Source organism: Siphateles boraxobius, unplaced genomic scaffold, assembly GCF_051911475.1.
Source record: "Siphateles boraxobius isolate OS27281-9 unplaced genomic scaffold, OSU_SipBor_1 48, whole genome shotgun sequence".
Lineage (NCBI taxonomy): Eukaryota > Metazoa > Chordata > Actinopteri > Cypriniformes > Leuciscidae > Siphateles > Siphateles boraxobius.
Window position 1 is genome coordinate 7170681 of NW_027509119.1, and position 20313 is coordinate 7190993.

General features: G+C 39.2%; 1 protein-coding gene across 7 annotated transcripts in view; it reads right to left on the reverse strand.

Annotated features, from left to right (window-relative positions):
- The window catches only part of pmfbp1 (polyamine modulated factor 1 binding protein 1), a 261062-nt gene that overhangs the window by 18523 nt on the left and 222226 nt on the right, over positions 1-20313 (reverse strand). For all 7 annotated transcript variants that reach the window (XM_077201843.1, XM_077201841.1, XM_077201840.1 and 4 more), the window contains 7 exons: positions 18447-18569; positions 17140-17236; positions 16485-16630; positions 16180-16405; positions 14677-14866; positions 3997-4150; positions 1328-1483 (listed from right to left, as the gene is read on the reverse strand). In XM_077201843.1, the coding sequence (XP_077057958.1) occupies positions 1328-1483; positions 3997-4150; positions 14677-14866; positions 16180-16405; positions 16485-16630; positions 17140-17236; positions 18447-18569 (1092 nt within the window). The remainder of the gene's footprint in view (positions 1-1327; positions 1484-3996; positions 4151-14676; positions 14867-16179; positions 16406-16484; positions 16631-17139; positions 17237-18446; positions 18570-20313) is intronic.

A 20313-nucleotide genomic window follows, 5' to 3' on the forward strand; every position in this document is an offset into this window, starting at 1 on the left:
AACTAAACCTTGCGAAGACAGAGCTGCTTGTGGCCCCGGCCAACCCAACACTACACCACAACTTCTCCATTCAGCTAGATTTGTCATCCATAGCTCCATCAAGGTCAGCCAGTAACCTTGGATTGAGTTGTGATTGATGATCAATTGAACTTCGCAGACCACATTGCCAGAACTGCCCGGTACTGAAGATTTGCCTTGTACAACATCAGGAGGATCAGCCCTTCCTATAAGACCAGGCTACAAAACGCTTGTTCAATCCAGACTGGACTATTGTAATGCTCTCCTGGCTGGTCTTCCAGCTTGTACTGTCAAACCTCTGCAACTGATCAACTGAGACAAAATGCTGCAGCTAGAGTGGTCTTTAACAAGCCGAAGAGCGCACACGTTACTCCTCTCCTCACAAAATTGCACTGGTTGCCAGTTGCCGCTCACATCAAATTCAAAACACTGACGTTTGCCTACAGAACAACCATTGGCTCTGCTCCCTTTTACCTAAACTCATTACTTCAGACTTACATGCCATCCAGAAACTTGTGCTCTGCAAGTGAACGTCATCTTGTGGTGCCATCTCAAAGAGGCACAAAATCTCTTTCTCTGACCTTTACTTTGACTGTTCCCTGCTGGTGGAATGATCTGCCTAACTCAACCAGAGTTGCTGAGTCCGTGTCCATTTTCAAGAAACGGCTGAAGACGCATCTTTTTCGGCAACACTTGATCCATTAATACTAACACTATATATATATATATATATATATAAATACATGCACTGCGTTCAATTAAACTGGGAAGGGTCATAGCACTTGCCTATTGTTAGTTTAACTGCTTCTATTGTTCTCATTTTGTAATAAATATTAGTATAATAGTATTTGTAATGCTTTGGATAAAAGCGTCTGCTAAATGAATAAATGTAAATGGAGAAATTATGCTGAAAATTCAGCTTTGCATCACAGGAATAATTTACATTTGAAATATATTAAAATAGAAAACAGTTGTTGTAAATTGTAATAATATTTCACAATATTACTGTTTTTACTATATTTTTGGTCAAATAAATGCAGCCTAGATGAGCAGAAGAGATAATTTTTTTAAAACATTAAGAAATCTTGCAAACCCCAAACTTTTAACATTAGTCTAGACCATCATAAAATATCATAAGACATCATTTTCAAAAAATTCCTTTCCCCAGGTTAATCAGTGTGGCCAACTTTGACCCTACTAACTCATAGTCCAATGATCAACCACCATTTTGTATCAGCTTTGGAAGGGTTAGAAATCATGTCAGCAGCAGTTTTGACTAGCATATTAATATGTGGCGTTCCAATAATACCTGTTGGTGGTGTTTTTGATCCAGGTCATCTCTGGTCTCCAGTTGTCTCCTGCACAGTTGAAGCTGAGTCTGGCAGTTCAGTCCTTCCTCCTGCAGTCTGTGTGTGAAGAGCTGCAGATCCCGGTGTGTGTTCATAAGCTTCTCCTGTTCACACAGCTACACAAACACAGAGAGAAGGCCAGCTGACAATCACATTATTTAATGATATTCTGGTAGCACTTTGTTTTACAGTCCTGTTTCGCATGAACATACTATGTACTTATTGTAGTAATGACACTAACTAGGTACTAACCCTGAACCTACCACTAAACCTTAACTTAAAACATGCAGTTACCTTACATTACTCATTACTTTTGTGGTAAGAACACTGCAAATACATTGAAAGTGCACGTACAGTAAAATTAAGTGTTACCGATATTCTATATCTATATCTATATTCAGGTTTACCTTTAATTTGTTTTAATATTAATGTTTATCTCCATTGTGAACAAATATTGCGTTTTGTGAGGGGAAAAAAATCCTATTTTTCAGAACTTTTCAATGTGAAGTGATTTTTTAGAAACAATAGCAAATATTTTGCTTTCTTATTGCTTGGTGGGGAAAGTTTCTGAACAATGAACAGGCATTGTTGATGTGTAAATGTATTAATGTAATTCATTCTTTCTTGCTGACATCAGAAATCCAAGGATTTTGGAAAGTACAAAAGTTTTCAATTTTGATTAATTCAATGTGACAAGTAAAGGTCAAGATGTTATTTCCATCAAGAGGTGCATCAATTTTTGGTCAAGATCTTGTATTGACAATGCAAGAGTCCAGAACTCTGTGAAGTCTCCTCCAGCACTTCCCAAAGACTTTCCAAGAATTTAAGGTCTGGATTTTTTTAAGAAATGAAAATCTACACACTCCATCAATTAGGGTTAGAAGAACCAAACATATAACATGCTAGAAACATAATAATCACTGCAATAATGATCTGCTCATGGACTCTTAAGTATTTGCCTATTTAAATCCAAACAGCAACTTTTTTTGGCCAGGCAGTGTGTATGTTTTACAGTCTACCCAAACACGAGTAGAATGTAAAAGATAATGATCACACTGCCTATGGCTTCTTGTTTCGAAACACTTTTCTGAATATATTGAGAAATGTCTTTGAACACAAGAACTTATTATCTATTACAGTCTACTCATGTTTGGGAAGACATCAAGTGTTCAAAACTTCCATTAGGAAAGAGAAACAGTGACCATCTTCAATTTTCCTATCCAGAAGTTTACGGAAAATGTGATGTTATGCTTCTTCAAATGAAACACCAGTGTTCACATGGCATCCTCAGCTTGACTTTTGAAAAAATAAAAACCAGAACTCCGGGCAAACACGCAGCTACTGCACGCATTAATCCGTATTGATATCGTCCTGGAAAGGTGAAGTAGGCTTTTCGTGATTTACTGAAAAAGCGTGATATTGGAATTTGTGCACCTTCCACCATCATGTGTTTATGAACTCTGAGGCCTAAAGAAGAAGACAGCATAAACTGCGCTAAACAAGTGACAAAAATAATACCAGTTTGAGAACAGCCCTTGCATTTTACTGCACAGCATTTTGAATGATCAATCAATCAATAATAGTAACAATTTAACTTTTTTTCTTTCTTTTTTTTAACCACCAGAAATATGGGGGACCGGACATGTAAATGAGGGGGCCAAGTCCCCCCCACAGGCCCCATTGTGGCTACGCTACGGCATTAAACACTTTTATATTCAAAAGATCAAGGCATATTTTAATCCTCATGATATAACCCTGTATTAGTGCAGAGCATGACAGATAAACTGTGAGCTCCATGGCTGACATATTCACTCAGATGGCTGGCTAAATTAGAGATATACTCCTACATGACAGATATTAAACTGGGATTAGGAAGATTAATTTGAAACTGTTACTGAGCAAGATACTTTTGCATCAGATCTATGAAAGTTTCTAAATATAGAAAAGTAAATTTACAACTAGAGTGAATAGCTTTGCTTCAGACTAACATCTCTTCAGCACTGAGAGAGGCAATAAAATCATATTTCCTCATGATCTGTACACGTTTGCAACATTTAAATTATATCATAACTTTGGGGGTGCTAAATTAATTTTCAGTTGAAAACAAAATGATCTGGTTGACATTTTTTCGAAAATGTTTACCGTGTTCACACCATTATACAGTGGTGTGCAAATGTCTGAGGCCACAATGAAAATTAAGACTAATTAAGTCTAATTTAACCTAACAAATAAAGTTTTAACATTCAATGGATTTAAAACAAAGAAAAAATATGATGTAAAAAAAAGAAGAAATATTTAATATTCAGCAAATGTGTTACACTGACCATATGAATTGACGGTCAGATGTTCTTGGAGCACAAGATGGATTATTCTCGAATCATGCTGGATATCACGATCATCAGGTTTTACACGAACATGTGAAGCTTATGCTCTTCCACAAAGCCACATGAGAATGTATCCACCATATTCACACGTGCAAGCTTGCACCGTTCCTCAGGCACACAGTAATCAATACAGATCAATACAGGAGATCATGACCTTACAGAGGGCTTTGTGAAGCACTTTTGCTCAATAATCCTGCCGGTTAAAGCCCTGAATCAGTGTGGGACATGTGTGAAATGGCTCTCACCTTAGTCTGCAGGGCTGAGAGGGTCTCTCTGCTGATGTCCAGCTCATCCTGGATCTGCTGTTTCTCCTGCTGGAGTCTCCCAGCTTCATGTTGAGCGTTGAGCACATCTGATCTGCTGCTGCTGGCCTCTGCTCTCAAGTGCTCTACCAATCTCCTGTAGAGAAGCACATGAGTCTTATTTCACCAAACTCCCTTCTCCATCAGTCCTGACATGAGAGTCAAGTCACCTTCATTTATATAGCGCTTTTAACAATATAGATTGTTTCAAAGCAGCTTTACAGTGATAATAGGAAATTAAAGTAACAGAGATTGTTTTGGCTTTACAGCAGCTCTAGAATAAAGTAGGGCTGGGCAACGATTAATCACGATTAATCGCATCCAAAATAAAAGTTTGTGTTTACATAATATGTATGTACTGTGTATAATTATGTTGTGAATGTATAAATATACACACATGCATGTATATATTTAAAAAAAGTTTTATTTATATATAAAATATTTATATATAATTTAAATGATGTATAAATACAGTATACATGCATATATTTCTAATATACAAATATATACATGCATATGTGTGTATTTAAATATACAAAATAATTACACCTTATGTAAACACAAACTTTTATTTTGGATGTGATTAATCGCGATTAATGGTCATACTTCCTGGTTCTGGTAAGAACTCAAGCTGCTGTGTTTTGGACCAGCTGTAGTTTGTTTATTAAGCATGCAGGGCCACCACCCATAATAGCATTACAATAATCTAGCCTTGATGTCATGAACGCATGAACTAACTGTTCCGCATGTCATTGAGAGCATATGACGTAATTTATATATATTTTAAAGATGGAAAAATGCTGTTTTACAGATTCTAGACACGTGACTTTCAAATGAAAGATTGGTACATCTCTTCATTTACTGCTACAAACTGATAACAGTCAGATAAATATGATTTAAAACATGCTAATGTAATTCCACTAATGCATAATTTTCAAGTCTATTTTAAAGAATGTTGTGGTCAATGGTACCAAAGATCATGAAACACTAATAGAGAGATACAACCATGAATGGATGATAAGAGCAAATCATTAGTGACTCTAATAATTAATAATAATAATAATAATAATAATAATAATAATTTGTTACATTTATATAGCACTTTTCTGGGTACTCAAAGCACTTTACATGGAAGGGGGAATCTCCTCAACCACCACCAATGTGCAGCATCCACCTGGATGATGCCTCGGCAGCCATATTGCGCCAGAACACCCACCACACACCAGCTTACTGATGAAGCCAATCAGTATATGGGATGATGATTAGGGGGCCATGATGGACAGAGGCCAAGGGGCAAATTTGGCCAGGATCCTGGGGTTACACTTCTACTCTTTTTCGAAGGACATCCTGGGATTTTTAATGACCACAGAGAGTCAGGACCTTGGTTTAACGTCTCATCCGAAGGACGGTGCTCTTTGACAGTATAGTGTCCCTGTCACTATACTGGGACGTTAGAACCCAAACAGACCACAGGGTGAGCGTCCCCCTGCTAGCCTCACTAACACCTCTTCCAGCAATAACCTAGTTTTCTCAGGAGGTCTCCCATCCAGGTACTGACCAGGCTCAACCCTGCTTAGCTTCAGTGGGCAACCAGTCTTGGGCTACAGGGTGATATGGCTGCTGGCTAATGAGAGCTGTCTCAGTGCTATGGTACGGTCTAAATCCTGACTGAAAATCCTTGCAGATACCAAATCTTTCTAAAATGGAACATAGTTGTGAGGATACTGCCTTTTCTAGTATCTCTGAGAGAAAAGGTAGATTCGAGATCGGCCTGTAATTGACTAATTCTGTAGGATCAAGTTGCGTTTTTTTAACAAGCGGTTTAATCATAGCCAGCTTAAAAGTTTTTGGTACGTATCCTAATGACAAAGATGAATTAATGATATTAAGAAGAGGATCTATGACCTCTGGAAGCATCTCTTTCAATACCTTAGTCAGTATAGGGTCTAACATACATGTTGTCGATTTAGATGATTTAACAAGTTTAGACATTTTTTCCTCAGGGAGACTACAATGCAATGCCTGATGCGATACTTTAGTAGACGGTTGCATAGTTATAATTTTCTCCCTGATATTATCAATCTTGTAAGTAAAGAAGTTCATAAAATCATTACTGATGTGCTGCTTGGAAACGTCTGGGGTTGAAGCTTTATTTTTCGTTAATTAAGCCACTGTTTCAAATGAATACCTAGGGTTTTGTTTATTTTCTTCTAATAGGGTTGAAAATTAAGCAGATATAGCAGCTTTTAAGGCCTCTCTGTACACAATCGTGCTCTCTTTCCATGAAATGCGAAAAAAAAACTCTAGTTTTGTTTTCTTCCAGTTGCGTTCCATTTTTCTGGCTGCTCTCTTAAGGGGCTGAGTGTGGTCGTTGTACCACGGTGTTGGACTATTTTCTTTAATCTTCTTTAAGCGCAAAGGAGCAACTGTGTCTAAAGTGCTGGAAAAGAGAGAATCAATAGTTTCTGTTGCAATATCAAGTTCTTCTAACCTATCTGGGATGCTGAGGAGATGAAACTGATCAGGAATATTATTAATAAAGCAATCTTTAGTGGCAGAAGTGATAGGTCTAACATATTCTGTAACACGGAGTCGACTTTGCACCCTTGGCTAAATGAAGTATACACAAGACTAGATAATGATCTGAGATTTCATCGCTCTGCTGTAGAATTCAACATTGGCATCAACATTGATTCCATGTGATAATATTAGATCTAGAGTATGATTATGAAAATGAGTAGGTCCTGACACATGTTGTCTAACTCCAATAGAGTTCAGAATGTTTTAATGCCAACCCCAATGCATCTTTTTCGTTATCTACATGTATATTAAAATCACCAACAATTAGGAAACAACATTTTTTTTTAAAGTAAGAGTGCAAGGACTTTAAATATTGCTTTAGATGTGACTAGCTTAGTGAAAAAAAAAAATTATATATATAAAGGAGCAACAGATGTGTGGATGAAATCACCACACCATCCTGCTGGTCACCAGTGTATGGTGTTTTTCATGCAGGGCCCTGTTTACACCTGGTTTTACGGTGCGTTTTGGTCGATCGGATCACAAGCGGACGACGCTAAATACAGGTGTAAACGGGGTCTATAACGTTTTTAGCTTGTCCACTTTCGACCACTTCCTGAGGTAGTGGAAAACGCATTCGACCGGATTGCTTTCGTAGTGTAAACGCTCATGTGGTCAAAAGCGAGTAAACATTATGGGAAGTGCGCTAGCCAGACGGGATTTAAACTTTGTTGGCTGGAGACCCAAGTTTAGTTTGAAGACAAAAAACGTACCAAGCACAATGTTCTCTCGCCATTTCTGATTTCTAAAACACACTCTGCTTTCGGCTGGTCTTGCGTCTATCAGAGCAGAAACGAAAGATGATGCTCTCAATATGTTATTCCGTCATCTCTGTTCGTGTTCATATGTGAATTGCACAAGCTTATTTTGTTCATTAGATAGAAAGATCTGAAAAAACAACAACATTTACCCGCCCATAGATCCTCCCCTAGAAGAAATCAGGACAGAAGTGATTGAAAGTGGATAAATGAGACTAAAACTCCATGTGTAAACGGGAATGTGTCTCCCTCATCTACCTGTGATCCGATTGATCAAAACACATCTTAATACCAGGTGTAAACAGGGCCTAGGTCACAAGGGAAGACCAAAAGAAAGTAGGATCTTAACAAACCAGCACTAACCAGCATAAACCAGACTGGAATTTATACTCCTATACAGGGTTTGGGTTTAAAATCGATCAAAAGTCTTATGGGTTTGAAATGACACCTGGATGAGTAAATTATGACAGACTTTTTAATTTTTGGGTGAACTAAGCTTTTAAGCTTAGTCTCTTGCAGCTAGTATAAATCTAAGACATTTTCAATCATATTCTGGACAAGAATCAGTCAAGGTTTATTATGCTTTTAGTGGCAGATAAATCTAAAATAGTTGATACCCCAATAAAAAAGTAATCAAATAATTACACAACAACTAACAACGGCAAAAAAAGTGCAAATGTATGACATTGTAATCATAATTTCGAACTCATTAGTTAGTAAGTCATTATTTTACAGATACAGAAAGTACAGTTTTGCTTGTGGATGTCCAATTAACTTGCTACCAACAACCCCCCTCTCCAAAAACCTTGCAAGTAATTTTAAAAATTAGATGCTACTTGCAAACATTTACAAATCCAGTGATTTGTTCTTCCTCAAAAATGCTTGTTGGATTTTTTTCTTGTTTTGTTCCTTTAGCTCAAACAGTAGAGCATGGCTCTCAGATAATGTGTGAACAGATAATATACAGCGTAAGCTTTTTTGGGTAAGAGTGAGTGCCAGATGTGTAAATGTAATTGGACTATCTCTATAGGACTATTGTCCATTTACTACAAAAAGTTCCTCATTATAAAGAAGTGCACATAATTGTATAGAATGTGCACTTGTAGAGTACTTTAAATAAAAACTAAAAAAAAACTACTTGAAAATAATATAAATAAATAAAGTTACTTAAGTTACTTTCATGACTGTTAACACATTTATGTAAACTTTTAAGAAGTTCACTTTGTAAAAGTAAATCATTGTTTTAATGATCCTTTGGCATACTGAAAGAAGTACACTTATTTTGTTATGTTGAATAACATACTAAAGCACAAATATTTGATAATGATTTTAACTGTAGAGAGTTATTTGATAATATATTTAAGGTTGACATGCTTTAAATGTGCTAAATTGCAATTCCATCATTACAAATGTGTAATTCCAAATATATTTAAATACGGCATACCAATTTCAATAGAAATGATGGTTACACTTTATTTTAAGGTGTCCTTGTTACAGTGCAATTATAAATTTAAGTACTGAGTAATAAGAATTAACTACATGTACAGTACTTACTATATGGTTAGGGTAGGATTAGGGTTTGGTTTAGGGTTAGATGTATGTAATTCTGCATAATCTATTGTTATTACTATAGTAACTACATGCAACGTGTAATAAGGACTGTAAAATATTTTAGTTTATCATATATATACCAGTACATTCAGCAGTAAAATGTAACCATATTTCATAGTCCTAGTTAAGTGGGTCAAAACAGTAATGCATTTTTATTTAATTGAAATTAGGATGCATTTAAGTGTCCGAAAACATTAAATTCAGTTCACACTTAAGTATATTCTTTCAGTAGTATGTTATTTCTATAATAATTTCTCTTTTTAAAAGTATACAATTGTCCTTTTCACAAGGGGTTGATTAACAGCCAACCATTCTTGTGTGCAATATGCATCAGATGATTATTGAACGAACTTTGGGCTGATTGAGGCCAAGTTTAATTTAAGCTGGTCATCTTTAGCAGGGCATGGAGCGCGGGATCTTTATTTACAGAAAAAATTGTGTATGGGCATGAGAGAATGGGACACTTCAGTCCACAGCAAAACCTTGACTAGTCAGTGAAACAGACCAGAACGCATCTTAATTGAGGCATGATAACATGTAGGAATGGTAAGCAGGAGAGAGAGGTTCGATTTAATTAGAGTAGGCAAGCGTGAATATTTAATGAGCGGGGCTGAAACTAATTACGAGAGCAGGACGAAGATGAGCTCATGCCCCGTTTCAGCATGCATCAACAAATCACACCCAACTATAACAAATCAGACCCACCACAGCGTCTCAAATCACTCCCAAAAGAGAAAAGCTTATCGCAGCGGAAATGAGAGGTGTTGACCACAACCTCCTCAACCTTCAGACGAAACCCAAACAAGTGAAGGACGGTCCTACAGAGGGTGTCTGGGCGCCGTAGCAAGCGGTTGACTAGGTGATGTGTCACTTTTTCAGGAGGTGAAGAGCGTGGGGAGATCCTGTAAAAGACCCACGTGGCTCTCTTACCTCTTTCTCTTCCATTGGCGAAGCGGCCACCGTAACAGCTAATCGATCGCTCGCGAAATCCCCCAGCACGCCCTCGCCAGGAATGATCAATATCCCTAGCAATTAGAATCCCCTATCTGCATGGCTGCAGGGACCTTGGGGTAGCTCTGTGGCCCGCAAACACCCAATTTAGTCCTCAACTTACCACTTAATTACTAAATCCTCTGTAATGTGTATTGGCAGACGGGAAGTTGTGCAGCACACCAGCGGATGGCTGACTGAACAAGAGACCTTTGGCATGGTGCTAGTTAAGATGCTTTTGCTCGTCCTCTTCCAGCCAGTTAAACATCTGATTTTACACATGGATTTAGACCCACGGTGATTCCTCCATTGAGCGGCACACTTTCTCACAGGAGGGCAGCGCGGGAGGTAAAAGCGGCACGTCAAGGGTCATGCAGACTAAAACACACTGAACCGTCCTGAGAATTGCAGCTTCGCTTAATAAAACTCAGTTAGTGTCAGAGACAGTGGCGCAGTGGACTGTGCACATACTCAGGTTACGTAAGAGCTGCTCATTGGGAAGACGGTTTGAGTCTCAATCCCATGTCCATGTCCAACTAATGCTGCATGCAAGTCCTCTTGGGAAGCTCATATTTATGCTGAACACACTTGAAGATTTTAAGCCCGAATTGCGAACAATCGAGGGTGCGTTGGACCGAATTTGAGGCTTGTCGCAACATAATCTTGGTCCAAAAAAATCCTCAATTGTGTGGTGTCATTATGATTATTTTACTGCTCCCGCTCGAGCTCGAGCCTCCCAAATCATATATATCAAACGTGATACAGTATTTACGACTCTTGATCGGGCTGCTTCCGACGGGATACCCGCAATAGCCAATGAGAGCGAGCAACCTTTCACCAACCGGATGTTGCATGATTTTATAGTTGAAGCATTTCAGCCGCAAACATGTATTGAGTATTGAGGAAGAAGATCGACTTACGGCGACATTTTTTATTTTTTTTTTTGCTGCAAAACAGAATGCGCGCCAGGAGAGCCAGCTGACACGTTGATCATCCACCATATTGGTTTTTCTTCCAAAGTCAGGCTCGATCACACAAGTTTCTGTGAGATTTCAGCTGTGTCCCAATTCGCATACTATCCATCCTAAATAGTATTCGAAATTATAATTAGTGTGTCCCAAATCGTAGTACTGTTTGTTGAACTGATTTTTTCCAGGTAGAATCCGAAGTGCAGATCCGTAAACACTCAAACGGCTAACATTGGCCACAACCCTTTGCACTTTGGACGATGATTCAATTAGAACTACAAACACATAAAAAAGTGTTAAAAAACAAACATGGCGGATATTGCGAGTCAGACGGCTAAGGAGAGAGGTTTAGATAAAAGGGGCTTGAGTTATTAATAATCAGTATATAACCTGACGAAAATATATTTATTCAAGGATATCCACACTAAAATGTATTGGCAACAGCATTGTGAACTCTTGTAAAGGTACGTTTGATCATTAACTTTTAAATGCATCATTACGCAAATTGCAAACACAAGGAGAGTTCTCCGCATGAAAGACCCACGACTGGCAGATCACATAATACTACTACATTTCTCTCCGAAATTATAGTGAAAAAATTTAATGAAATTGAATGTGGAGAATTTTAACTGTGACAAGATGATTGACAGGGCAGTTTAAACAGTGACAGGATGCACGTAACTAAGCGACAAACGGTCTGTTAAAGACGCTATTATAGACGCTATTAGAAGCACTCGTGTCTGTGGAATTGCCATGGTGAAATCATTACTATAATCAGCAGGTTTGTTGTCTCGCGGTCTGGCCGAATCATCTAGTGTGTGCGTTTGTTTATAATGTTAAAAATCGGTAGAAACTGTCCTTATGTTTGTCGTCTCCCATGGTTTGAAAATCATCTAGTGTGTCACAGGCTTTATGGGTTCATAACTATGACTATGTAATTATGACAATGTGTATGTAATGCAAGTGATATCATTTGGAACACAATGGGAACTATTTACACATCATTTGTTAAAACTGTTCCATTTACACATTACCGATTAAATGCGTCTCTGCAAAGCTAATATAAATTCTATCTTCGTCACTATATACAAATTCAATGGTGTTCATGTCACCAAAAGCAACAGATATTCATTGCATTTTATCATCAGCTGATTTCAATAGGAAAGAGAGTGGCATCAACACTGGTGTGAGAATTTAGCATTCACCAATTTTAATGAAGATGACAATGTATTGAGCTCCAGGATGCCATGCCAGACGTTGAGTTTCATTTGTGGCAGTTTGTATATGGTTACTGAAGAGAGATTCTCATCTCCAGCAGGCCATATCTGTGGAGATGAATGTTGCTGTACAGGCGTGCTGTCTGGCTATCTGGAGCTTTTGGGGGGAGTAAAATTCACATATGTGGCTTCATCAACCACACGCATTTACACTTGTATAGTTGCATCTTGAATACGTCTCAAACCTTCTCGAGTGGTTTGTTCGTTTCGGAGGGAATTTACACCTGGTGTTTTCTTGATCAGATAGAATTTCAGATTTCTTCCCTTCTTTTTCATCTATTGACAGAGCAAAGAAGCGACACAAAATGGAGACAGAATAATGTGTAATGATAATAATAATGAGTGCAATTGATTTGTATTTGAATTTTGTCATGACTCCCACAGGCTGCAACACTTCATTTTTAAGTCTTTGTTAAAGAGTTATAAGCCATGAACCAAACCGGCGAGATACAAGATGAAAATTACAACATTACCAACTTTGAAGCAAAAAATGTAAGGCAAAACCACAAAGGTGCAAGACTGTGTTCTTATAACGGCTCTATTAAGAGGAAGAACTACAATTCTACGAAGCATTGCGAATGACAAAGTAAAAACAATATAAAACTACTGATTTAAAGATGTTCATTATATATAGAAATACATTTTACATTTATTGAAAAATTATGCACACAAATATTTAAATTATTATTCGACAATATAAAAAATAACTTGAAATAATATACATTGATGGCTTTAACGAAAGCATTTATCATTGATTATCAACCTCAGGCCTCACAATAGGTCTGTCTTTAAAGGCTCATCATTTTCCCTATGGAGAAAAGGAATGGGATATTTACTTCTGGAACCTGACAGTTGCACTCTATTCTCAGTCTTCCATAGAGCATCATGAAAAATGTAGTTTAAAATTCTAAAATTAATTTTAAATTACTAAATTATTTTCTGTTGGAATTGACAGATACCAAAAGCTTGTATTTGATCAGGAATATTCCTACAATATTCCAAAACTAGGAAAGTCAGGGCTCAAAGAAAATCCAGAGTTCCTCACTGGTAATACTGGTATTGTGGTGGCGTTCATGTGCGCTCATCTGGTTAATACGATCATTTAGACATGACTTGAAGGCAGTATAAAGCTGAGAAATTTGGATTAATCGGCTCATAGCTTCACTAGCAGCCTTAATATGAGTGTGATATGAGAGTGTCATCCCGAGGAACTGAGTTTGGAAAACTGTCTGCTGTACTATGCAGTCTAAATAATCACTCAAAATGCATTCGAGCACACTGAAAAACATGCCATGCGGATCTTTTCTCGTGGGTGTTCAATTCTGGACACTGAGCCATTTTTAAAACAATAATTTGAGTCATAAACGACCTGTAAGAATTAGGGCTGGAACGATACACGTCTCCCGATTCCATACTATCACGATACTTGGGGGCCAATACGATATGTATTGCGATTTGTTTTTAAGAATTGCAATTCTGCAAGTATTGCGATTCAATATTGCAATATATTGCAATTTCTTTAACACTAGACCATCAGGAAAAGTTAAATCATACACTTATACAGACTGTACATGATGTATAAGATGAGTATATTTACAAAAACAAATCATCACATCTTTCTGACTTTTATTTCAGAAGCATCATGCAATACAACATTCTCTTGAAACAATGTAATCGATAAATGCGTTATTTTAAGCACCAAGTTTCTATCAAAAGCTGATTTTGATCGCTATCGTAGACATCAGTGTTCATATTTGAACTTTTAACTTCCAAGTACTTCTATGATCATTTTAACTATTGCATCGCAGAAATAATGATACTATGAGGTTGAAAAGACTGTTTGTGAAGCTGTTTCATGACAACTCTCTTTGGTTCAGCGGCAGCGCCAACACAGCTTTGAATGTTGCGATATGATTTTGTCAAAGTTTAATAGACAGACGAATTGAAAGATCGCGTGGGTGTTTGAATCGAGATCACAGTCTTTTAAAGGTGAATCGTGCAGCTCTATTGTCTTATCTCTCTCTCAGCATATGAGTAGCGCGAGGGCTTTTCAGTGCTTTTAGTCTCACGTCTCTTCCACGCGTCCACTTGGGATATTACGTCACTCAACACTCATAGATACCGACACATTTCATCCTCTGTTGAAACGAAAGTGGCTAAGTTCTGTCAACCTCATCTACAAGCAATGACAAAAACAAAGCAATTGAATTTGAATTAATAATGATTCTTAAATAAAAAAAACACGATTTTAGAATCGTAAAAAAAAAAAAAAATCATGATAGCTAGGTGAATCGATTTTTTTCTCCCAGCCCTAGTAAGAACACATGGTTACTTTTGAATGGATACAATGTCCCCCCCACCACCCATATAATGGTGTAGTTATGGTGTTTACGAGCAGGGGCTAACTGGCCCAAGCAGACCTCCTGGTTTGCAGCTTACCGTGAGTCCTGCAGCTCCTGCTGGGTGTTTTCCAGACTGTCTGTTATTCTCTTGAGCTCTGCCTGTAGTCTCCTCTGGGCTTTCTCTGCCCGCACCACCTCGGCCACACGTTCGGAGAGCTGCTCCTGAGCCAGATGTTGACCTCCCTCCAGCATCTGCACCTTCTCCTGCTGCCGCAACAGCTCCTGGCCTGAAACACACACATATATAAACCATGATATCTGTGAAGACCTCACTTCAAGAGTGTCAGAGTTTTGGATTTGTAAAACTATATATATATATATATATATATATATATATATATATATATATATATATATATATATACGTGTGTGTGTGTGTGTGTGTGTGTGTGTGTGTGTGTGTGTGTGTGTGTGTGTGTGTGTGTGTGTTTTATACACAAAACCAGTGTATATACAAAGTCCATTTTTGCTTCTATTTTTTATATACCATTCCAGGGTATATAATGATATATTGTTGATTGTTTCTAATAAGCATCATTCCCACAGTGGCGTGTTTTAAAATGTTTATGTATCTGATGGCTGGAGGCACTGAATTGATGGGCTGTTTCATTTAAGACGGGACACTCAGACTGCTGGAGAAAACAAACAGCTGCACACACATACTCTGACAAACCCAAGTGCACTATCACACAGATTTAAATGCAATTGCTTTTCTCACGTAAAAAATCAAGAGAAAATCATTGCCCTGCTGAAATTACCAAATTGTACCAGCATGAATTTCCATGGTTGTTAAGCAAGCACTTCTGAGCTTCTGTTTACAATATTTTACAATTTTGTATGTATTAATGTTTGCATCTGTTTGTCATATAAAGCGATAGCGTCTATTCATAAGACTTGGATTAAAGTACTCGATTCATTTGGATTACTTTTACTGTGTCTTTATGAACTTTTTCAATGGAGGGACAGAAATCTCTCAGATAAAATATCGTATGAGTTTGGAACAACATGAGGGCGAGTGATTGATAACAGAATTTTCATTTTTTGAGTAGGCCCTACTATCCCCTTAAGTTGCACTTAATCTATGAATTTCATTTCATTAGATACAAAATTTAAACGAAGTGGCACTTGGAAACAAATAAGCTTTCTCAGTAAAAACTTTTTATTAATGACTATTAATCAACTGGTGCCAAGGTGGTTTTTAGTAGATGTGTCCTAGTAGAGTGACCACATGTGTAGTTCATGACATAAACTATGTATGAACCCGATCCAGTAGCATATGGCAACACGAAAGTCGCTTTTTTTGTGAAATGTATTGCATGAAAGATGTGCTACCTTTCTTTAAAATGATTGGCACTTGGTTTGATATTTGTAATCTAAAGCAATGACATTCATTTTAAGTGTGGCTTAAATTCTTCTTGGGGCTGCTGTATTTGCAGTTTCAGGTAAGAATCTTTTGAAGATATCAATAAAGCATATATTTACAATTATTCACATCATGGCAGTCCACCATGTGAACTCTTCAGGTGTTGCACTGTGTTACCCGTGTCTCTGCAAGTGGTGTGAGCCTCCTTCAGTTGTTCTCTAAACTGAAGCAGCTGCGTTTTGAGTGACACGCACTCTTTCTCCCTCTGCCTTTTTTCTTTCTTGGCTCTCTGCAGATCAGCTTCCAGCCCACGAGCCTCGGCCGCCCTGCTTCGGATCTTCTCCCGCGCTTGCAGAAGATCAGCCTCGGACTGTCTCAGTAGGGCGTCTCTCTTCTGGATAGCCTGAGAGAGAGTGGCTTTGAGATTCCACCAGAGGCAAAGCGTTTCTGACACACCTGTGAGTGTGTGTGTACTTGTTTACCTGGTCACACTGCCTTTGAGCTGCCTGTAGTTCCCCTTCCAGATTGGCTACCTTCACCTCCAGAGTATCAGCTTGTGCTCGTTTCCGGGCCTCGTCTGCTGCATCCGCCTGGAGCTTCTTCACCTGCTCCTGCAGTCGCTGCATCTCTGCAACACAGCTGATCGGAATCAGCTATGTTTACATGCACAACTTTTGTTTCAATCGGACTGAATTCATTCCGATTGATGAATCCGAATGATCAACGTGATCGGGTTGATGTGCACGTTTATATGTCGCAAGCTTAATATCTGCTCCACTTCACAGACACTGGGAGAAAGGAGAATTTTAAAATGACGGGACACTAATATGACACTTTATTCAACTATTCGTTCCGCACGTCATACAGCATGACGCTATTTCAACGTCATTGCACATGCACAGTCCTTTCAATTTCTGTTTTCAATCCGATCAAGTGTTTACATGTTCTTTCGATCGGATTAGAAAAGGAATAAATCACCTGTTTCAATCCGTTCGAAATTTCATTTGATTCAAGCTCAATCGGATCGATTAAGGTGTTTACATGAAGGCTTTTCAGTCCGACTGAGCCATCAATCCGTTTCCTAATGGATTATTTGGTTGCATGTAAACGTAGCCACTGAGTAGCGAGTTCACTCACCTGCCTGACTGTATTCTCTGTGTCGCGCCAACTCCAGCTGGCAGACCCGCATCTCCTGGGCGCTCTGACCGCAGCGCTCCAGCGACTGGAACAGTGCCTAAGGACAAACACACACACACCTCCACTAACATGCCAAGTCGTCACATAGCTGTCAAACTTCTGTGACTGTGCCTTGGGGGAGTCGTGTTGATGCCCGGGGCGCTGGAGGGGCCAACCTAAGGTGGATAAGAATCCCTCAAGCTATCTCCATCCCTAAGGCTATCGCTACGCCTGCTGCTTCCGCTCGCCTCTCCGACTCCATTCCACTCCAGCCTGGCCTTCATTTAGCATCCTCACTGCGGCACGTACACATACGCCTGCCGAGGTTGCGACACAAGGTTTGTCTCTGACAGGTGTCGCCTCCAATCCGGCGGCATGCGCTTGTGATGCGCTAACCATTCAATTAAGTCTCTGGGATGCTCTGCGTGTGGGTGTCATCTCTTAATTACCCTGGCAACCAGGTTGTGTGTGAACGTCGACCTGACAGCTGAAGCGGTATGTCACAACGGTGCGGGTAACATACCATGCTCTCGTCTGCTGTGTGCAAACGGGACAGGTTTCAGCGAGAACTGATGGCAAAACTAATAAAGTACAGGCATAATCTGCAAACACGGGCAAGGTCGGGGGCCCTTCGTTTGGCACCATTAAAATAACGAGGTGTCACGAGGCGCTGGGACTCGCCACTCCAACTCGAACATGTGTCAAGACAAATCTATATTTCATGGCCACTTACAGATGTATAAATAGCCAAACGAGGTGCTGGAATCATCTATAAAACTCTGCTAAAAGGTTGCCAGAAGATGGCGGGCACTGTCAGCGGGACCGGAGGGTAATCAATCTGAGAACGGGGAGCGGGTGGGCAGTGGCGCGAGGAGGGCACTAAATCACGTCGCCGTTTGCGTAGAGTGCGACGAACCGCTGACACTTGGGCTGATGTGCGAGCTCTCTGACAGCCTGATGGATCGCTCCACTACACTCCATTAAAGCTGGATGGCTGGGTGCCACGCTGACATAACAAACAATTAGTCACAAAGGTGCCCATGAACTTGCACAAAGCCTCTCCGGATCCAATCAAAGCCTCAGCTCATGACTGATAAATAGTCCCTGAGTTGCACAGTGTCATTGCATACAGTAACGTGTGAGACAGGGAGCAGGTGTGTCCATTTAAAGCCCATTTTTGTAACAGGCAGAGATTACAGTGATGGATCCATGCAGATGTGAGTGTAGCATGTGGCGTTTTTATCAACTACAAAGAGTGCTTCACTCACCTGCTCTAGTTCCTGAACGTGGGACAGCTGGGATTCGTAGTCTGAGTCGGAGTGGATGTGAGTGGCCCGGTAGATGGAAAAATCAGCCTGTGTTTTCACTAGCGTCTCTTCTTGCTCTTCAACCTAGAAGTTACACACACATAAACAATCGGTCAGATTCAGCTCTCAAAAGTTCTTTAGATTTACAATCCTGTTGGTAATCCATATTACAGCAACAGACTGTTCACACATTCAGATTTATGTGGTGATAAAAGTGAGAACTGTATTTTTGAAACTATTGATAAAGCATGGTGCTAGAAACACCATGGTCATGGGTTTCATTCCAAGGGAACACATATATTAAATTATATATATATTTAATAACCCCAAAGGCCACTTGTGCCCAATTACCTGCCTTTTAGATCTGTCATCTAAATAATATTCATGAGCCATGATTATGCGGTTTATTGTGTGTTATAAAACAGGGAAATAAGCAGTATTCTGGACAGAAAGACTGGGTAGTTATTATTCTGAACTGTAAAACAGCATGTAAAACTATAAGCAGCTCAGTCTCGATCTGGTCTTGATCTTCTTCAGTTAGAGTAAAGTCTAATAACAGGACCTAATGCCTGTTAAGTTCTTCCTTATGAGAAAGATAAATCAGTCCAGCACAGTGCTGTCAGAACTGAAGACTGAATATAAAACAGTTCCAAATGGGCTCAGACTTAACGAAAATAATATTTCGTTATGTCACACTGCCTGTTGCTGTTGTTCTTAGAAAGACAAAATCAACGATGATCTAGGAATAAGCAAGGAAGGTTATATAGAACATGATATCGTACTGGCAATTCAAGGTGCCTTACACATGAACAATAGAGACAAGAAATAAATAGACATAAAATATAGACATAATTAAATAATAATAATAATCTTACATCGAGTGTAAGAGCATTTGTGGTTAAAAAGTATATAAATGTTCGTGTAGAGCCCTGTGAAGCTGCATTGAAGCTGCAATTTGAAAGTATATACCCATTGAAGTCCACTATATGGAGAAAAATCCTGTAATGTTTTACTCAAAAACCTTAATTTCTTTTCGACTGAAGAAAGAAATGAACATCTTGGATGACGTGGGGGTCAGTAAATTACCAGGACGTTTTAATTCTGAAGTGAGCTTCTCCTTTATGAGTATTATTATTGTCGACAGCTCCCACTGAAGATGAAAAAAGAGTGAGGTGAATGACTGATGTGATGTTTTACATCACATCAAGGAAACTTCCCTTCTCACACTGTTGAAGGTTATGTGCCGTGATGCCGAAGCGCAGCAGGTTCTGAGTAAGAGGGAGCAATTAAGGGAAGCTTAAACGTACAGGAAGGAGACATGGGCGAACGACTGAAGGACGTGTGTGTTCTGAAGTCCAGACTGAAAACAGTTGGATCAATATAGCATGCATGAGTGTGATGTTTAGGGATTGCTAATGGGACTCTGAGCATCATAGACATCTGAGAGGAAATGCTGGAGGTGCTAGAGGAGAAAAAGGAATGGGAAGGTAGGGCAGGAAGGTCCTCACACCTGGTGTGCACTGTATCCGACAGAGGTGACTGCACCGCTGGGCTGTAGACAATGCCTGTCCCTACACTGCTGAGAGCAATGCCCATTATTTCGACTATACACCACAGACCCAGCAGGCTTTTCCACTTTACGCCAACCAGCCGCCCCTCTCGGTCAATGTACACGCAAATCAAAACAACTTCAGGTCCATTTAAACACCAGGCGAGCTGTCTGAAAGGGCCACACACGCAATCTTTACCTAACAACTACAAATCAATAACAACTTCAACTCCCAGAATTCCTCAAGAGAGCCTATCACAGCTCTCCAGCTGACACTGT